This window comes from Bactrocera dorsalis, chromosome 5 (genome assembly GCF_023373825.1).
Source record: "Bactrocera dorsalis isolate Fly_Bdor chromosome 5, ASM2337382v1, whole genome shotgun sequence".
In the NCBI taxonomy this organism is placed as follows: Eukaryota; Metazoa; Arthropoda; class Insecta; order Diptera; family Tephritidae; genus Bactrocera; species Bactrocera dorsalis.
The window spans coordinates 36,348,635-36,368,442 of NC_064307.1; the positions used below are offsets into that span (position 1 = coordinate 36,348,635).

General features: G+C 40.2%; 1 protein-coding gene across 2 annotated transcripts in view; it reads right to left on the reverse strand.

Moving 5' to 3' along the window:
• The window catches only part of LOC105221842 (fringe glycosyltransferase), a 133,371-nt gene extending 113,770 nt beyond the window's left edge, over positions 1-19,601 (reverse strand). The window contains exon 1 of one of the 2 annotated variants that reach the window (XM_011198972.4): positions 18,851-19,601. In XM_011198972.4, the coding sequence (XP_011197274.1) occupies positions 18,851-18,979 (129 nt within the window). In that variant the 5' untranslated portion in view covers positions 18,980-19,601. The remainder of the gene's footprint in view (positions 1-18,850) is intronic. The other variant, XM_011198971.4, reaches the window with a different exon arrangement.
• Between the last annotated feature and the right edge of the window lie 207 nt (positions 19,602-19,808).

Consider the following 19,808-nt stretch of genomic DNA (forward strand, 5'->3'; position numbering starts at 1 on the left):
ACCTATGTAGAAGAAGGTCTCTCAAAATTTATTGCCTTATCATAGTTTCAATTATTGGAACCAGTTCATTTTACCGATAACTGGCCAGGCAACAACTACAAAAACAATAACAAGGGAACAACAAGATGCTGCAAATTACAAGGCTGCTTAGCCAACAACTACAACCAAATTAAACATTGCCTACGCACCTGCTGTTGCTGTTGCAGCCGAACGAATCGATGGTTGTGGCAACTGATTGCTTTACACCAACCGAAAGCGGAAAGCGCTTTGACCAGCAAGAACAAGTGCAGGCTTGCACGGTTCGCAGCATGCGGAAGGGGCGGTGGGGTGCAATCACCGCAGCGCTGGTAGTTCGGTGTCTTCCGTATCAGAAGGCAAACTTTAAATTATGTCAATAATTTATCCACTTCAATGGCAATGGCAACAACCGGCCAACAAGAACAACGACGACAACAACAACATGTGAAACAACGGGCCGAACAATGCAACGATGACGATGATGAGGTGCACCAGCTGCCGCTGCCACCGCGACTGCCACTGCCGAAGCCCAAACCAATGAAGGCAGTGAGGCAGTGAAGCAGTGAAATAAAGTTGCGACGACTAGAGTTAAAGTTGATGCTAGTAAATCGAGTCAGGAAGACTTTTGGTTGCAGTTAATGGTGCAGACTACAAGCACAAGTCGAAGGAGCAATCAGGCAGCAACTTGTAATGTGGCAGGCGAAGAACCAACAAAAACCAGCAAATGGCGCAAGAACCGGTGCAGCCGCGCAGTGGTCTAGAAAGGAAAGTTTGCAAAAGCGAACGAGGCGGGCAGAGGACAGAGCAGTCGGCGCGACAGCAGCAAGCGTCAAGCTCTGAAGTGCTGAAGCGGCAACACGATCGACTGCCAACACGACTGACTGAAGATGCCTTTGTTGTTATTGCTTGCACTACGGCAGACACTTGTTTAGCTGCTAGCCGATACACTTACTTATTACCTCGGTTTGTACAGGTTTAGGTGGTTGTGTGGCTGTTGGTGTGCGGCATTGCTGCTGTTGCTTCTGCAAGGTAAAAAGTGGCGAGCTGTGGCAGATTTGTGCACTTGTTGTGATGTTTCTAGCTCATCGCCAGATCTGCACTCCGCTTTCGTACACACTTAACTCGTAGCTGCAGCAACTTAAATGCGCACTCACACACTCATATACTCGCACGTACATATGGCCGCATAGCCGATTAGAGCTTAGCTCAGCAGCCGCGTAGAGTGAAAGAAAGGTGCGCGTTGACTGGATTTTTACAGAATAAATTACACACTACATTTGCTGGCAAAAACCACGCCGGGCTCATGCACAAAACAAGTCGGTGTGCTCCTATTTCAAAGCCGCACATGCACACATATTTCTAGTGTGTGCATAAGTATGTGTGTGATTATGGTCATGCATGTAAGTATGTAGTAATTGCAACAGCAACAATTATGACAGGCTACACTTAATGAACTCGAACCGTGAAACTAATCCAGTTTCGAGCGGATCTTTTGCCGACTCAGCAGCAATATATGTTGTACTTACGCCATCGTAGTCATTATTTATTTGAGATTTGTAAGTGTATTTATATATAAACATATATGTATCTACCTGTATGGATATATGCATATGTGTACGGTATTGTTTTATATTTTATACTAATGTTTCTAAAAAGAAATAAAAATTATAATTCATACACTCAAAATACCGTTTCATGGGACTGAAGGCGCTATTATTGGACTTTTTGTATGGTGCCTATAAGCTATATTGCTCCGATATCGGCAGTTCCTGCAAATGAGAACTTTACTTCGCATAAATAAAAAAAAGAAAAAACCCAGAATATTCAAATTTAATGGGGAATGTTTACTATCATTTGAAAGAACATTATGTGGAATTAATTTTTTGGAGATTATCTCTTTCGAATGTTGGCCGCGGCTACGTTTCGGCCCATCCATTGAGTCCAATTTTCGATGACTCGTTCGGCCATTTCGACTGGTAAAATGCGTCAAGTCGTTCCATACGTCAGTCCGAGTTGCCGTGAACGGTACCGAATCGACTTTTCATGGTCTTCGTGTCCACTCTCAGTTATGGTTGCTGTATTTTCTCTACAGCGGTCTGGACGTGGTCTATTCGATCAAATATTATGCAATAATGCGGGGTCTTAAGATGGGTGATGGTGTTGCGTATAGTACGCTGAGTAGGTCGAATATGTTGACCATATGTTGGAAGAAGACCGGGAGACATATTCTTTACAGAACGGGAATTTACGTAATAACGTTAAATCATTTGTAAACGTTGTACAGGCGTTCAAGTCTTTCCATTATGAAATGCCAAACAATTCTGAACAAAAACAACTTGACAGCTTGACACGACTCACGCGTGTTCTGTCAAAAGATGGCTATCGGAAAGTATCTAGACTTGGATCACTCTTTACTAATCTACTAAAGAGGTTTCCTTCTAAATTTTATAAGTTCCGCGAAAAGCTCAATATACATATTCTGTTCAGGATATAAAAATATATATAGTATATATAAAATACTCCCAGAGGTTCGTGACAGCAGAAAAGGTAGAAAATTTGCATCGCCGATACCGCTGTAAGCATGGAACTCGGCTAAGTCACTATATTTACTTTTCGTTCTCATAAAAACCCACCTCAGACCGGCCGAAATGTCTTTTCAGTACCATTTCTAGAGAAAATTCTATTTTAAATTGTCATTCTGTCAAGGTACATTAGATGCGTTGGCTTCTAAAAGCCTTGTGTGAGTTTTCCTTTCTTCGTAACTCTTACAAATAATACAGATAGGTATAGATTTCTTTACGTATCTACATATAAATGTCCGTCCATCCGTCCATCTTTCCTTGCAAGTGATAGCTTAATTGAAAACTGAGATATCGTGATCGGGTAGTAACCACGCCCATTATGTCTCAGGAACTACTTAGATAGAATATAGAAAATAAATGAGGTTTTGCACTGCGAGATATGATCTATTGTGCCCTCCCTATGTCACATATAGTCACAAAGTTCCAGCACTCTGAATAATTCTAGGAGCTTGTTGGGAGCGACTGAAGTGATGTGATCCCTGTGCACGTAGATGGAACTCAGGGTTTTGAGCCTGCTTCTACAAATTGCTAGGCAATCTAGAATCAGAAGTTCTAGAGTTTCCCGTTCCATGTCGCAAAATCGGCAGTATCCGCAAGAGACTATGCCCATTTTGGACAAGTGCTTCCTGAGCCTGCACTGCCTTATATATAGCGCGACAAGGAAACGGAATAGGAACTACATATTTGCCCAATTACAAGCTTTTTCGGTATTATCATTACTTGATATTTCTATCCTACATTTCTTCCTATGTACAACTATGTAGTTTAAATTCCAACAACAATATATTTGGCAATGCTTACGGCGTCACTAATCGCATGTAAGATACCTTCTCAATGAAAATTGGCTAAATTAGGGATGCGACCGAGAAAAAGAGATCGATGAAGATTTAAAAAGCAATAATTAGAAAAGAATAGATAAATGGGTCTCTCATCGATTGTTCCAACGGTGCAATCTATATGCTCACCGACGGATCCAAGGGTGAAATAGGAATAGGAGCGAGTTTCTTCTGTAGTAATGCGGATCCGGCAGAATGTAGAGCATCTGCGGAGAATAAAGTAAAAATTTTGGAAAAAATTTGTTTTTTTTTTCAAGTCTACTCAGTTGCTGGATTTTATTCAACTTAGGAGACATTGCGCAGCTGGCATGGAGAAAATCAGGTTTTTTACAAAGTATACTGAGTTTCTGGATAAGGCTTAATTTGATTCACACTGGGAAGCACAATAGACCTAATGAAGACCTATGTATATGCGGTCTGATGTTTCTACTCTTTCCTTTTTAACCAATCAACACAGTTTTGTCAACACTTGAAAATATGTTGGTCTTTAAAAAATGCGGGGGTATCCTTTAGTACCTCTATACTTGTTTAAGAAAACAATCTGTAAGTATCTGGGGTCCTCACGGTATAATACACTGCAGGAGGTATCGATAGGACGGCCACAGAGTCAATTAAAATTCGCGTCAAGTGCAGGTATTCTAAATTATGACTACTCCTCATGGACCTAGTAACTGAACTCCATCTGGTATAGCAAAGGACCAAAACTGGTATATTCGTGGCTCATTGGCCTACCAGAATAATCTAACCTAACCTTACGAAAACATTAGGGGCAGCAAGTGAGCAGATCTTCTCGAGAAACCGTTTGCTTTCAAACATTGGATTTTCTCTTTAGCAGGATATTCAAGCTTACAATTTTTTTTTAAATTATAGTAAACTAGTTACTACTTTATGTGATCTTAGGTTTAATAGCAGTCCATTGCTATACGATCTCAGCCAATATTAGCGCAATTTCCTTCTCCCTTAAACTACATCTTCAAGAGAAGTTTCACTTCGCAATAATGATGAGTTCGATCATAACTAACAAAGCGCCACTTCGATACAATATCCTTACACGCATACACACAAAAGTATGTATGTGTGTATAAGAAGCTATTATAATGCTGCTGACTACTTGTAAGAGAATGGATGCACTAATGACTATGCTGAGGTGCGAACAAGACGAGGAAATCTAAAGCAAATAAAAGACTGCTGGAATCGAGAGTTTCTAAAAGGAAGCAGCAAAGGGGCAAAATCAGCAGCTACTATAAACTGCTCAATTAAGTCGCACACGTGCAACAGCAGCTGCCACAATGCCAACAACAACAACAGCAAGCAAGAATAAGACGAAAAGGAAGACAATAGCAGTAGCCTTAGCCTCAACTTATGCCATGCGGTTGCATTTAGTTGGGTAACCTGAGATGTGTTACTAGTCGTTGAGTGGCCAAGGCTAGTCCGGAGTAAGATTGCTTATCAGCCAAGTGGAAAGGCAACAACAACACACACATATAGCCAAGTACAACTCGACAAAACGTCAATAACATAGGTGAACACAATATAAAATAACTAAATAACAATAGATTTGTGTGTGTGTGTGTGTTACACACATACAAGCAAGGCGCACTAATGTTGCTGGTAGCGCTTGCCTCTACAGCGCCAAGTGGCCGCTAACGGACGCAAAGGCTGACAAGAAAGGCGCAGACCAAATACTAAACCACACAACTGCGACTGCATGTGCATATACATATGTATGTATGTATGTATGTGCTTTGTATTAAAAATACTTATTTAGTTGCTAGCTGTTTGTATTGTGCATTGTGTTTCTCTATGCGACACCACATTTCACCGTCAACGCCGATAAAAAGTAATCTAAACTATGCCGCGCGCCAGCACACCTTAATGCTGCAGCGTCTTCAACAGCTTCGCTCCTCATCTTTTTCATTCAGTTCTTTCTTCGTTGGGTCATCAAAGCCCTTTCAAATCCATTTGCAGCAAAGCGCACACACACATACACACATACATATCGAAAAATGCCTAGAAAGGTTGAGGAAATTACAAAAAACTTGCAGTAATCTTAAAATTGCTGTTGTTGTTGTTTTTTAATCACTGTTGGTGGCTACCATTTGAAAATGTTGTCGCGCTTGTTAAGAGAATTCTTTAGATATGCAAATCGTTTGGCCGCCTCTGTTTGGGTAACATGAAAATTTCATGTTGCATTTCAATTTAATTGCTCGCTCCGTTGGCATGCCACCTAGTATGTTTAAGTATGTATGTATGTACATATGTATGGTATGTCCACATGAAACAGTGCAGAAGAAAGTTATTATTGTTTTCTTGTAATCCGAGCCCTAGCAAAGGCACATCCAACACGTTTTGTTTTTGAATTGATTTCTACTGGTATTTTGTTTATTAATATGTATGCCAACACACACATACAAATATAAATATATTGTACGTATGTCTATATACATATATTGATTGGAGTTTTCACTTTAACGGTTAATTGGCGCACATCGATTTTTACTTCATCTGTTTCCGTTGTGATACTGAGTCGTTTGAAGGCAAATAAAAGAACAAAAAAGTAACTTTTGTGCATGAAAATTTTCTTTGTTTAAAACAACACTCATCTTTGGTGCATAAAAAGAATGGTTTAAAAGTTCCTATTCAGTTCACTATTTGGCAATATGAAGATAAACCCAGTAAACTTTATTGCCAATGACTATTGATGCGGCAGCCTTGTGGAGTACTTAATATGACAGATAATCGGAGATATATTTGAAACTAAACAAGGAAAAGGCGTTAGCTTCGACTGCACCGAGGCTATAATACCCTACACAGGTGCATTTTTGTGGCATGAAAGAATATAGAGTATAAAAATGTCTTTATTTTGCTTTTGATTGATAAGTTTGTATGGCAGCTATAAGTTGTAGTAGTCCGTTATTAACAATATGTTCGGAGATTATAGAAATTGCTTGGATAATAATCCGTGCTAAATTTAGTTACGATAGCTTTTCAAGTAAAATAGTTTTCCATACAAGAAGTTCCATTTTATCGTTCAGTTTGTATGGCAGCCATATGCTATAGCGGTGCGATCTGACCAATTTCTGCGGAGAATATACAGTTACCCAAGATAATAATCCGTGCTAAATTTGTTGAAGATAGCTTCACAAATAAAAAAGTTTTCCATACAAGCACATGTTTCCGAACGTTCAGTTTGTATGACAGCTATATACTATAGTGGTCCGATCGAAACAATTTCTTCAGAGATTCAACCACCACCTTAAGCAATAATTCATGCCAAATTTCGTAAAGATATCTCGTCAAATGAAAAAGCTTTCCATACAGCGACTTTAGTTTGACCGTTCAGTTTGTATGACAGCTATATGCAATAGATGCCCAATATCGGCGATTCCAACAAATGAGCAGCTCCTTGTGGAGGAAAGAACTTGTGCAAAATTTCAAATCGATATCTGAAAACTTAAAGACTCTTTCTTCTTCTTTATTGTGGCAGACAACGCTGACGCGGTTATAGCCGGGTTAACAACAGCGCGCCTGTCGTTCTTTTTTTTCGCTATTTGGCGCCAAATGGAGATTCCAAGTGTAGTCAGATGCTTTTTCAACTGTTTTTTTCCTTTTCCTCTGTTTCCTCCGGCGGGTACCGCGCCGAATATTCTCAGAGCTGAAGTGTTATCGTCCATTCGGACGACATGAACTAGCCTGCATAGTTTCCTTAATTCGCTGAACTATGTTAATGTCGTCGTATATCTTGTATGTACAGCTCATCATTCCATCGACTGCGGTATTCGCTGTTGCTAAACCGCAAAGAACCATAAATCTTCTCCAAACCTATCTTTCGAACAATGATATCAGATGATGTTTTTCCATGTCTGCACACCATATTGCAGGACGGGTATGATGAAGTCACTCATATATAGTATAGTATATAGTTTAATCTTTGCTCATAGGGAGAGGACTTTACTTTTCAATTGCCTACTTAGTCCGAAGTAGCACCTGTTGGCAAGAATTATTCTGTTTGGATTTCAAGGCTGACGTTGTTGCTGACGTGAATGATGGCTCCAAGGTAGATGAAATTATGTACGACTTCGAAATTATGACCGTCTAGACTAGACTTATATATTTATAAGAATTATATTTACTCCGGGAATCTTTCATCAAAAGTTTTCTTCGAACTACTTGTTTGTTGATTCACCGCGAGTTTTGAATGATCATGGTTCTTTGCTAGTCCTTTGTTGGCTCACATTGAGTAGAAGTATATCGCAGAACCAAACTTTAATAATATTTGGAAACATCCAGGTTTTATTGGTTCCATTAGTAAAGATAAATTTAAATACAGATATTCCGGCTTCGAAGACTGTTCCTTGCTAATTTTGGGTTGCTGAATCCGAAAATGTTAATAATAATTTCTTAACATTTCGAATTTTTGAGTTGTATTGAAGGGGTTTAGGGGCCGAACTACCACTTTTTACTAAAATGACAAAAATAGCTGTATGTGATAGAAAATTCTTGAACTCAACTTCGTAATCAGGACACCTCCAATACCCGACAGATCTCTTAGCACAACAGTCGCACATTTTCCTTTCTGATTTGTTGAGTAGTGTAATTTACTATACATATGCTGTCTAAAAACTTTTCTTTCAAAATGAGGATTTGGCTCTGTGTATGTCGGTCCACATGTAATATTAGGTTGTCAAATATCTCCCTTCCGCCTTTTTGCTCTTTATTCAATGCTTTATAAAAAGTGTTACAGTGATCGGATTTAGTTCAAATATGCGCCGTTTCGTTCGTTAATCTGTTTCCATCTAGACGGCAACTTCAGAATACCCCCCTCGTAGAAGCCCCCCTCCTTATTTGCGAAGAACTCGGACAGCCACTTTTCACAAGCCTCTTTTGAGTTCAACTTTACACCAACGGGGGTGTTCGTCATGGACAGGAACAGGTATTAATCACTTCGCGCTATATGGTAGATGCGATAAAACCTCCCATCCGAGCTCCCGTAGTTTCTAACGAGTCATCAACGAAGTGTGTGGTCTGGCGTTGTCTTGGTGGAACACTACACCCTTCCTGTTGGCCAATTCTGGACGTTTCTGGTCTATCGCCAGCTTCAAGCGGTCCAGTTGTTCGCAGTAGATGGTAGAATTAAGCGTCTGGCCATATGAGAGCAGCTCATAGTGGATAATCATCCTTCCAATCCCAAACACACAGCAAAACCTTCCTGGTCCACTGTTTGGGACGATTCACCGGCCTTCGACCACTATCGTTTTCGCTTGATATTGTCGTATGTGATCCATTTTTCGTCGCCAGTCACCATCCGCTTCAAAAATGGGTCGAGTTCGTTCCGTTTCAGCAGCATATCGCAGACGTTGATTTGGTCCAGAAGTTTTTTTTGCGTCAAATCATGCGGTTCCCAAACATCAAGTTTTTAAAATGAAAATTTTGTTAACTAAAATCTTTTTAATTAAAATAAAATTTATCTGAAAGGTCAATTCTGTTTCAAATCATCAGGCAACAGCGACAACTCATATCAAATTAAAATTTCTCTCTCATTTTTTCACTTTTCATTATTGGCCAAATTAAACGGATTTACACCCACATATGTATGTGTACGCATATCAGCAATTGTAAATATATGCATGTATGTATGCATATGTGTATATATGTATGCATATATGCGTCGATTATAAAGTTTAAATTTGCATGACTTACACATATCAGTTTTGCCACATGTCACTGATATACGATTTCGCATTTATTTGCATATTTTTCCACACTTCACCAACACAAGCAACCAAAAAATTGACGTACATAATCCCACGAGTAGTTACATATGTGTGTGTGTATACAAAGGGAAGGCAAACAAACAGCATATGTATTTATGCTCGCAGTTGGACGACAGGTAAATTTACGACAGATTGATTGATTGCAAATACAACATTGTCGTGCAGTCGGTTAGTCCGTCAGAGTGCAGTACATGACAACTGCTTGCTTTGAAGCTCAAAGAGGATAGGATTAAACCATATAGATAAGCCACGCAGAGCGCTGCAAACCGAAGCGAATTTAGCAGATCGAAAAAAAGAATTAAATTAAATAAATAAATATAATAAAATATATTATTAACGGAAATGTGTGCGGCCGACCACAAAATAATTTTTTAATGGGCCACACCACTCTACACAGTTGCTGCGGAAACTTAAAGCCTTTAGTCCCTTAAATACTATATATCTAATGATCAAGCTAAAGTCGGTATGGCATTTCCTCTAACTGGAATGTTTCATTAAATTTCTGCTTGTGGCTGCGCTCTAGCGTATTAACCGTGAGTGCCGCGCGTCACCGCTGAAATGAGCGCAGAGAAATGCAAGGCCCACAGTGCGGCATATAAATCCGCAATTATATTTGTATATTCACATGCAAATGCCGCGCTGTTGGAATTGATTAAAAGCAACGTGGTGAATAAGGAAAAGATACAATGAAGACGTAATCGTGGTCAGTGAATCGCAGCAGCGCAGTCGAAATGACAACAAGTGCCGCAGACCGACCTCAGGCGAATGCATAATCAAACGGACGGACGGGCAGACATGGGACAGACATGGAAGAGACAATGCGACATCCTGTTGACAACGCAACGCGAGCTCAAGCAATCATGGAGTATACTCCATGAGACAGCCAAGTGGCCCAAATAGCCGGGCAGACAACAGCGGGTTGGTAAAGGGTTTTTTGGGGCAGCCAACCATGCGCGTATTATCCCATGTTTTCCACGCTGCGACAACGTAAATCTCAAATATATCGGCGCGGGCGACGGTGGTAGCGTCAAGTAGTGACCCGCCGCGCATTTGGTAGCGCTCACTCTTTAAGCACGGCAACGTAAATATCTTCTAAGGGTGCAGGCGGAAACTGTGGCGAAATGTGGACCACCACGACGCTGCGGTAGCCCAGTTTACCAACTTAATTGAGCATTCTCGAAACATACAAATAAAGCGACGATATGTAATCAAAAGAAATTAAAGGGAAAATCGACCCACAACCAAAAAAAGGTTAAATAAAAGCGCAAGTAAGTACGTAATGCATGCGAGGATCGCAAAAATTAAATTGTTCCAATGGACATAGCATGAGCAAGTTAAGTCAGCGCTTAAGCACATATCAGCGATGGTAATCGTTGATAAGAATCAGCTGAGTAACAGAAGACGACAGAGCGACGTGCTGCAACAGGCCGATGTACAGCATGTGTATGTATGTGTTTATATCTTCATACGTGATACCTGGGTGCCAATATGAAGCCTTACTCTGTGGCATTCTTGTAGAGTCTATTTCTCTCAAAACTTGCAGTTGTTTTGACTCTCCCTGGTACATACTTCCAAAGGTTAATGCAGATAATGTTTTGATTTAGAATCGTTTCCAGGCCTAAACTGTTCTTCAAGCACCGATTTGCCATTAAATGTCAACATTTATAGTTACAAATCGATTTTTCGTGGTATTACCTTCCACTTTACCAGAAAAAATCGTTCTTCTAACAGATCTGTATCGATCACTTTCACAGAAGAACTCCGTCAGAGATTTCCATTTATTGCTTTCGTTCTTTTAACAGATCTTTAACGACCACTTTCACAGAAAAATTTCTGGCAGAGTTCCCCACTTGTTGCTTTCGTTGTTCTAACAGACCTTTAACGATCTCGAGCTCGAGTAACAAAAATTCTAGATTAACTTAAGTGAAGAGAACATCGGTTTCTACGAAACTATTCAACAGTTTCGAGTAGTCACAGAAGCAGTAGTAAGTGGATGGGCTGGGATAGAGAACGTTCGATTCGCTTTTAACCTAATCTAGTCGAAAACTCTCTGCAGTGTGAACTCGAAGCAACAATTTGTGTGTTTAAAAGGTGAAAGCGTTTGATAATTACGCATAATTAGCTATTTGATCAGCGCCCATAACCTTTAGACACATTCGTTCTAAGTAGTTATTCGCCGTTTATCAAGCGACTGCTGCGCGTTCATAGCGTGAGTGCAAGCGGTCGCCGTAAGACGCTGGGTAACTAATGAAAATCTTAAATTTTGTAGGCGAACGTGGTGAAACCGTTTAGGTAAACGCTCCAGCTACATGATTTTTCAAACAATTCATGCTCATTTATCTATTTTTATACGATTTGATAAATTGTTGACCATTTCACGCATTTCAAACGCATTAATATGAGGTAAACACACGCAAGCGCATACATGTACGTATGTACATATGTATGTATGTAGACAAATATGTGGCATGTCGAGGTGGTCGGTACAAAACAAATTTATTGCGTGTATTTAAAATGTAATTAATCAGACCAGTTTGGGGAGACAGCCAAAGCCAGTCGAATGTTCGATTCAAACGACTCAACTGTAACAGCATAAATCGCTCAATGTTCGCGCAAGCGTACAAAATCGATTCGACACATACACACACACACACATGCAAAATGATGGATTTGCCACAAAAATCAATTCTTTTGCCAACCGAAATCACACCATTCACTTCTGGTTGCTCGCACGTACATATATAATATATGCACATATACAATAATATATGCAAACATACAATATTATATACATACATACATACATACAACAAATACTAAAACCTCCACATACTCGTGTGTATGTACACGAACTAAGCTAGATATTTTGCTCGCTGAGATTTTTTAGTACTTTAACTTTCACAACAGCTGACACCAGTTGCCCATGTACAGCGAAACAAAAGCAATGAGGAGGAAAATGGTAGAAAAAATGTCACAAATGTCAGCTAATTATAGAGAGTTTCCGCCTAGTTCAGGTTAAAAGCGAACCGAATGCTTTCCCTCATGATGCTTGCTTAGCGCAGCCATTTACTTATGCTTACCGTATACTCTTACGACTACTTAACAGTCGGAATTGTGGAAAAGTTAGCTAGCAACCGATCTTCTCTACATTTAAGTCCATCCACAAGTTGTTTTGCTCTTTCTCAAGATCGTTAAAGCTCTGTTAGAGGAACGGCAGGAATAAGTGGAGATCTCTGTCGGTCTTCTACTGTGAAAGCGAAAGGTAATACATTGAAAAGTCGGTTTTTAACTATGATATAACGGTGCTTGGAAAATTACTCAAGCCTTAAAAAGTTCGCGAAACAAAGCAAGTGTATTGATCTTAGATAGTATGTACGGGAAACTGCCAAAAAATTATTACTTTTAAGCGAAAGAAGTTCAGTATAATGCTTGAATCAGTATAGATGAACCGGATTAAAGGCGAAATTTACGATTTTTTGCAGGACTTTTTCATAATAGTTCATAAACATTAGCTCGACCAATCCGAGAAGGCAAAGCATTATGTGTCACGATGAATAATGATACATCTATAATTCCTCAAAATCGCAGAAAACTGGTCATACAATACATAAATTGTTCATTTCTTAATCATATGTTCCGAAACAACCTGTGGTTCAACCAAGAAAAGGGTCCCAATAAAAAAAAAAAAAAAACAGTTTATTAAACCCCATCTAAAGGTGTATTTTTTGTGTAATGAATTTATTTAAAACCAATAAAATACTAATCTGCCTTAAATAACATGATTTTTTCTTAAGACAAATGTTAGGCTAGGTTAAGAGGTCGATCATAACAAAGATTTGACTTGGACAGCTTTACGTATCTAACACATCTAATTAATAGATCTTAAGACATACATGAATCGACAAAGTAGTTTGAGTGTATCACAAATTTGTTGAGGTGACTACAGTCAGTTTCACTTATGTCCCCTGGTTGACCATAGGTAAGACTTAACTTTGCTAAGAGCAAGTTGTTCAGTAGATCTGCTGAATTCTACTCCAGGCCAAAAGGATCTTGCAGTCTTGTACCGAGTGGGTCGTGGACCTGCGCCTGCCAAAGGCAAGTGACTTTTATTGGTGCAATGCTAGAGCGCAAAGATATCAATGGAGATCCAACTCATTCCATTCCAACTTGAGCGGGCTCCCCTCTGTCTAGATCAACGAGTTTACAGTTCGCAACGACAAAACATCTTGTTGCGCTTCTTCTCAAGCGAATTCTCCCCACCACATATCCCTCATCGGTATATTAGCAGAGAAAAAGAGGCCACCAGTAACCTTTACGACGCAGTGATCCAGGTTTTCAGTTGAAGGAGGAGAGAATATCGGCGTGTCCTCATTCAGAAGGGGTTTAACCACTCGTCCCCAGACCATAGCAGTATGGAAGCTCAACTGGTAGTAGCTTTGTTACGAGGTCGGACCGGAGACTTATTTCTGATACCACGGGGAGCAGGAGCCCTTGGAGTTCGCTCTAAGATTGGTGATGGTTGTGGCTTAACACTCAAATGCGGACAGAGTGTTTTGATTACTCAATGCTAATTGGTACTGATTTGATCCGCTGTGCTTTTGAGCGCCGTGGGGTAAGGCTATCGTCAGTAGGTACCCAAGTTAAACTCATCGGATGTTGTCCTTATTCAAAACCTTTCAAAAACCCCGCCATCTTAAGCCTTGTGAGCCACAGGTGCTAAGGACGAAATAACATTTAGAATAGGCCACAGTGCACCAGAGATGCCTATAAAAGCCCCTCTTTGGACACGTTCAAGTTTCTAAGCGAGTGTAGCCTTTTTGAGCGCCCTCCACCAGCCGAATACATCATACAAGTTATGAACTAGAATGCAGTTTCTTAGGACACCACCTTTTCTGTGAGTTCCCACCTTTCCCCTTTAGATCTCCTAAAGCAATATGAAGCAACCAATACCTTCTTGACGCTCTCCTCAATATTTGGCTTCCATGAATAAGCCGTAGAAGTCATACAATGTAATTGGGATTAAATATCCTAGCGGGCTAGTGAGTTATCACAGCCATCTGCATACAGTAAGAATGTACTGATGCACTTCCACTTTTAATTGTACTAAGAATCGAAATCAGCTAATCGCAGTATAAATTGGTGAGAAATTCACTATTACCTTTGCAATACGCGGAATTTATAAGTACGAACAAACAGACGCTAGAGGTGTGAAAGCGTCAATTGTAGTGACGGAAGCACCAGCGCACAGCAGCGGACGCACTACTCTTTTAGCACAAACCCACGTCCCGACATGGAGAATTGCAAGGTGGGTTCGGGGTTGATGCAAAGAACGGCCATACAAATACTGCGAAACATGAAATGATCAACCCACCGACTAAATAGGTGAACGACACAAGATGCCATCAACTAGCTGTTGCGCCATTGTTTATGGCCAAGTGGCACGTAATGTGCGCACAAATAGCGCTCAAACTCACCAGGGCATGGCGCGGCGTAATGGCTACGGCAACTGTGTGTCGCGAAAACACTTGTTTCTCAACGGCCAAGTCACATTCTGAAGAAATTTGCAATTTTAATTCTTAATCACAGCCGTTGACCAGACCAACAACAACGCCAACAATCGATCGGAACGTGAACCGGCAATGCACTGCAGCCGCCCTACCACGGTCGGCATACATACATACAATGTACGTATGCACATACAGTTGTGCTGTGTCGTGTTGAATTTATGCAAATTTATGCGACAACGAGCAAACTTTTCTGGCAATTTGTTGCATATGGCGGATGTGACGCAGTGGCGCAGGCGGAGCCGATGGCCGCAGTGCCAACACACGCGCGCTAGCAACGCTGCTATCGTTTGTTAACGATTTCCAGAGCGAAGAAATAATTGCCGCTGATAGTCGCGGGGATAGCGCTGCGTAGCTGGCAATTAATTGGACGTACTGTGGGGCTGCCAATCTGCAAGCGCACGGCGCAGTCAGTGCGCCAGTCGTGACAACAAGCAGCCTAGTGACTGTTCAGGGATTAAATGTACGCCCACGCCATTGGCGCTCACCAGCACTTTGTTGGTATTCGTATGTATTTTAAGACCGCGTACGAACGCCTTGTATCCGTTCCACTGCCAACATCTAGATTACGCTTGTGGCTGTGTGTATATACATATGTATATGCGCCTAAGTTTGCATAAATACGCATAAAATTAAGTGTTGCTGCAACACACCAAGCAGTTCAAAGGCCGGCTCTTTAAAGCCCAAACAGTGTGCAATTCATTATTTACTGGATTGCCAGCGCAGAATGCCGTTCACCTATGTACAAGCAGGCGGGCGGGCTGGCTGACTGGCTTACATGACATCCATGCGAGTGAACAAACTCTTGCACACGCGCTTCATATTTGTGCCAATGCAACACTTTTAGGCAATAAACAAACAAACAACTATACCACCCAATCGACTTATTTATTTATTGCATTGCACAATGTGGCTTGGACTTTGCTGGCGGCGACGGCGACTGCAATTGCGAGTTGAAATTGCGCTCGTAAAATCAAATGACAAAATATTTACTGAAATGTGAGTAAACTTTGCGCTGAACCTTCTATGCTCTCTCATTACAGTAATGTGTTGTATTTGTTGATGTTTCTGCAAATGAAAGCAATTATGCAGCTGCGTTTGCACATGATTCACTTCGACAAAGCGAAGGCAGTTGCTTAACTGCTGTTTACGATCAGTTTCATTATTAAAATAAATAAATGAAATATTCTTTGCCGATTGCAGCGTTTTCAATTTCATATACCAGACCACCAAGTAGCATGACAGATGAGAGAACGATAGCGCTCTATTACAGTTCCCAACTTGAATCATTTACTTTATTGAAGTTGCTAGCCTAACAGACATAATTAAACAGTTAAAAAATGAAACAATAAAATTTGTTTAATAATTACGGAGAAGTGAATTGATGTGTTCGATTCGCTAAGCTTTAGAGAGTACCGTATCAATAAGATGAAAAATATAATATTAGCTGTCTTCGATTGGTCATTCTCCGTTCTCTTGACAAAAAATTTACATGTGAGAGCAACAATTCGTTAACTACGAATTATATTGAAGCAAGAGAGTATGTGGATACCTCGTTAAAGTGGTATGCCAGATTTTGACATTATTTCTTTCTCGCTATACTATAAACTATTTTAAGTCTTATGGGTTTAAAAATACAAAAAAATAAGTATTTTGTATTTTCATGTTGGATAAATGAGCATCATCCCCCGACTTCAACATATACACCACACTAGCACACATTGACTCAGACTCACAACACTGACATGCAACCTTCACCTTCATTTGAACTACTTATAATAGTAAAACTGATCTAAAATATGCAAAACAAAACTTGACAGTATTGAAGATAGTGTCTATACCTTTTTAATTAGATATAAGCAAACTCTCTTTAACTCGATAATTTGTTGTTGCTTTTGTATGTAATTGAATCGAAGACCGCTACTGTTGCATAAAATAAATATCGCTTGGGTTTTTATAATATTAATATATTATTATAATATTCATAATCATTCCGAGACCCTATATAATAAATACATATACATAATCAGCGTGACGAGTTGACTCGATTTAGCCACGTTAGTCTGTATATACGCCAGCTGCTCCCTAATTTTTCCAGTTATCGAACTGTGCACACGTAGTCTTCTTTTCAAGCAGTTCAATATTTATTGCAACAGAGGATAAAATCAGACCACTGTAGCCTATAGCGATGTAACAAAGATCGCACGTGGACTACTATATGTAGACCTTTATGAGGAAAAAAGAAAGTAGAAAAGAAGAACTTATAAATTAGTAAAACACTTAGTAGCCAAATTTGCACAAGCGTTCAATTTTCATTCCCGGCAGCTCGGTGGCATGTCTGAATGTATGCGCTCCCAAGTTTTTAAGTCTTGACCTCCAGAACTTGGGACAGTCAAAAAGGAAGTGTTAAGTTATTTCCATCTCATCTTCTTGCATACAGCGTCTTCAGATGGCGTCTGGTAGGATTTCCACCCTTACTGCGCATACGTCAATAGGGCAATGTCTCGTTAAAAGCCCCTAAACTAGAGAAAGGCTAGCCTTACTGGGGGCAAAGAGATCACTAGATCTTTTACTATCGATCTCGGGACAAAAGGCTTTTGCGCAGCGAATGCACCGAAGGTGGTCCTTCGAACAGCCATGCTTCCGCGAGGTCCAGCTATCTAGTAGTAAACACAAGAGCATACGGGAGCACCGAACCGCCCCGATTCTATAGATAGCGGTTTTAGCGTACTTTTTTTGCTAGTTCATCAGCTTCAGAGTTTTCTGCGATTCCGCTGTGGCCTGGTAGCCATACCAGCCCAGAACGAACTGTTAACAAGTTCAAGGCTAGCGCTGCTGCTCTGCTATTTCAGTAAATGGTCACTTCTCTGAAGGAGGCAGCAGTCCGGAGCAGTAAATTTACTGCTCCCATAATGGCTGCAACCTCGGCCTAGAAGACACAGCAATAGTCAGTTAGTCTGAAACTGGAGTTGATAGAGAGCTCTTGATAGAAACCCCCACCAGCAACCTTCACCCTAAGTTTTTAGTTCGACCTATCCTTAAAGAAGCCAACTGCCCCTCTCCTCTAACGGCTTATTTCCACCCACAACTCTCTCGCCGATATATGGGTAGAGAAGGAGCCGCCAAAGTTCGGTTTGGCGACTGCATAATTCAAGTGATCCGGTATGAACTTAAAGTTAGTGATAGTGCACCACACTTGCTGATGAGCGCCACCCGTTGAACGCTCCCGAGTTTCTTTGCCAGTGTGATCTTTTAAAGAGCCCTCCACCACATAAAGACTCCGTAGAACATAATGGAATTGTGGGACTCGACATACAAATGAGATGCGCATGCGTAATTTTCTTAGTTCTTTGTTTAAAGGCTAATGAAATACATGATTACTTGTAGAATTTTATTTAAAAGTTAAAAAAAAATGCAATCGCTTTGAGCAAAAATATATCAAAAATTTTGCAAGGAAATAGTAGTAAAAAAACTGCTAGTATCCAACATTAAAAATATTATTTTTATAGGTACATAATAAAATATTCATATAGTTTAACAAAATTTTAATGCAACTATATTATATTTCATCTTTCACAAAAAAAAAACGTTTTTAGTTAAAGCAATATTTAATGAAAATTCTCCCGATATTAAAAATGCCGACGGCAAAATGAAGCGATACATATGCAAATGCCGCATATGAAATATGTATGCATGTACACACATAAATATCCATATTTTACATACATATGTAGAAGCAGTTCCAATAAGCATTTCAATCAATATTTTGCAGGTTTTACTTTAAATCAGAAATAAGTAATTAATTTGTGCGCACTTTCCACCTAATAAATCCGCTTTTTATGTTCGCAGCTTTGCGCTGAGTGAGCCAGGCGAATGGATCAGCTGATTTTTGCGCTTATTTTATTACCTTTGAACCAGATACGGCCCACGTAACGCTGCCCTTTACTTATTCAACTGAATGCATAACATAAATATCGCCCTATCTGCCGCAAATGCCCACGCATAAGGGCCACTGCAACACGCACACACACATGCATATGGTTTTTGTGCAATTTTTCGTAGTGTTGACTACCCACCTGTAAGTCAGGATATCCGTAGGCGCTCTGATACAGCACCAGTGTGGTGTAAATTATTGCCACGGCGAGTGTCATTGCTTGCAGTAGGCGCTTGTAACGGTGTGGCAATGACAACAGGATTACGCTCATTATTTTAGACCGAAGCGTTGATGGGTTGCAATGTTGCTGATTTTTTGCGGTGAAGCCGTTAACTCTTTGAACGCAGCAAAGCGTTGCAAAAGCTTCATGAGTGTGACTGCGTTGCTAACTCAAAGCTTTTCTAAATAAACACAAATATTTAACACGAACAGGAGACACTTTTTTATTGTTGTAATATTTTTTTTTAATTAGAATTGCGCTTAGCACCGATTTGTTTTTGATTATAACACAAACGCACACTTTGAATGCTTGTCTTTCGGTTTGCGTGCAATTCTATGGAAAATCGCCACTACTGCACTTTTAATAAACTTCTCGACACTGTAGTTTATGCTACTTTTTTACTTCACTTCTCGTGGGTTCTAAAGAAAAGATCGCGCGGCGTTGCACAAATCGTAGTCAGCTGTATTGCACATGCTACTTTCTCATTAGCATTCCATAAGTGTCGTCACTTCACAAACTCTAATTTTACTAGCGTATAATTGAATAACGAAAACTCACTGCGTGTAGCGTTTTGAAGCGCGCGCATGCGTACACTCTTAACCGTGGTGTAGCAGGGTTTGAACGCGACTGTTCGCTACGGTTGCGGTATCCAACAGATATCCCCTATGTTTGAAGTGCATAGGGTACATGCAACATTTCCAAACACATTACACACATCCACACGCAGCTATAGTTGTTGTATCTTGAGCCGATCGTTGTTCATTATTTTTGCTGCACGAACGAATGACGAAAACAAAACAGAAATCTACAAATAAACCGACTCAACAAGTATCATACACAACAACAAGTCAGCGCGCGATCGTGCCGCCTGGAAGCGACA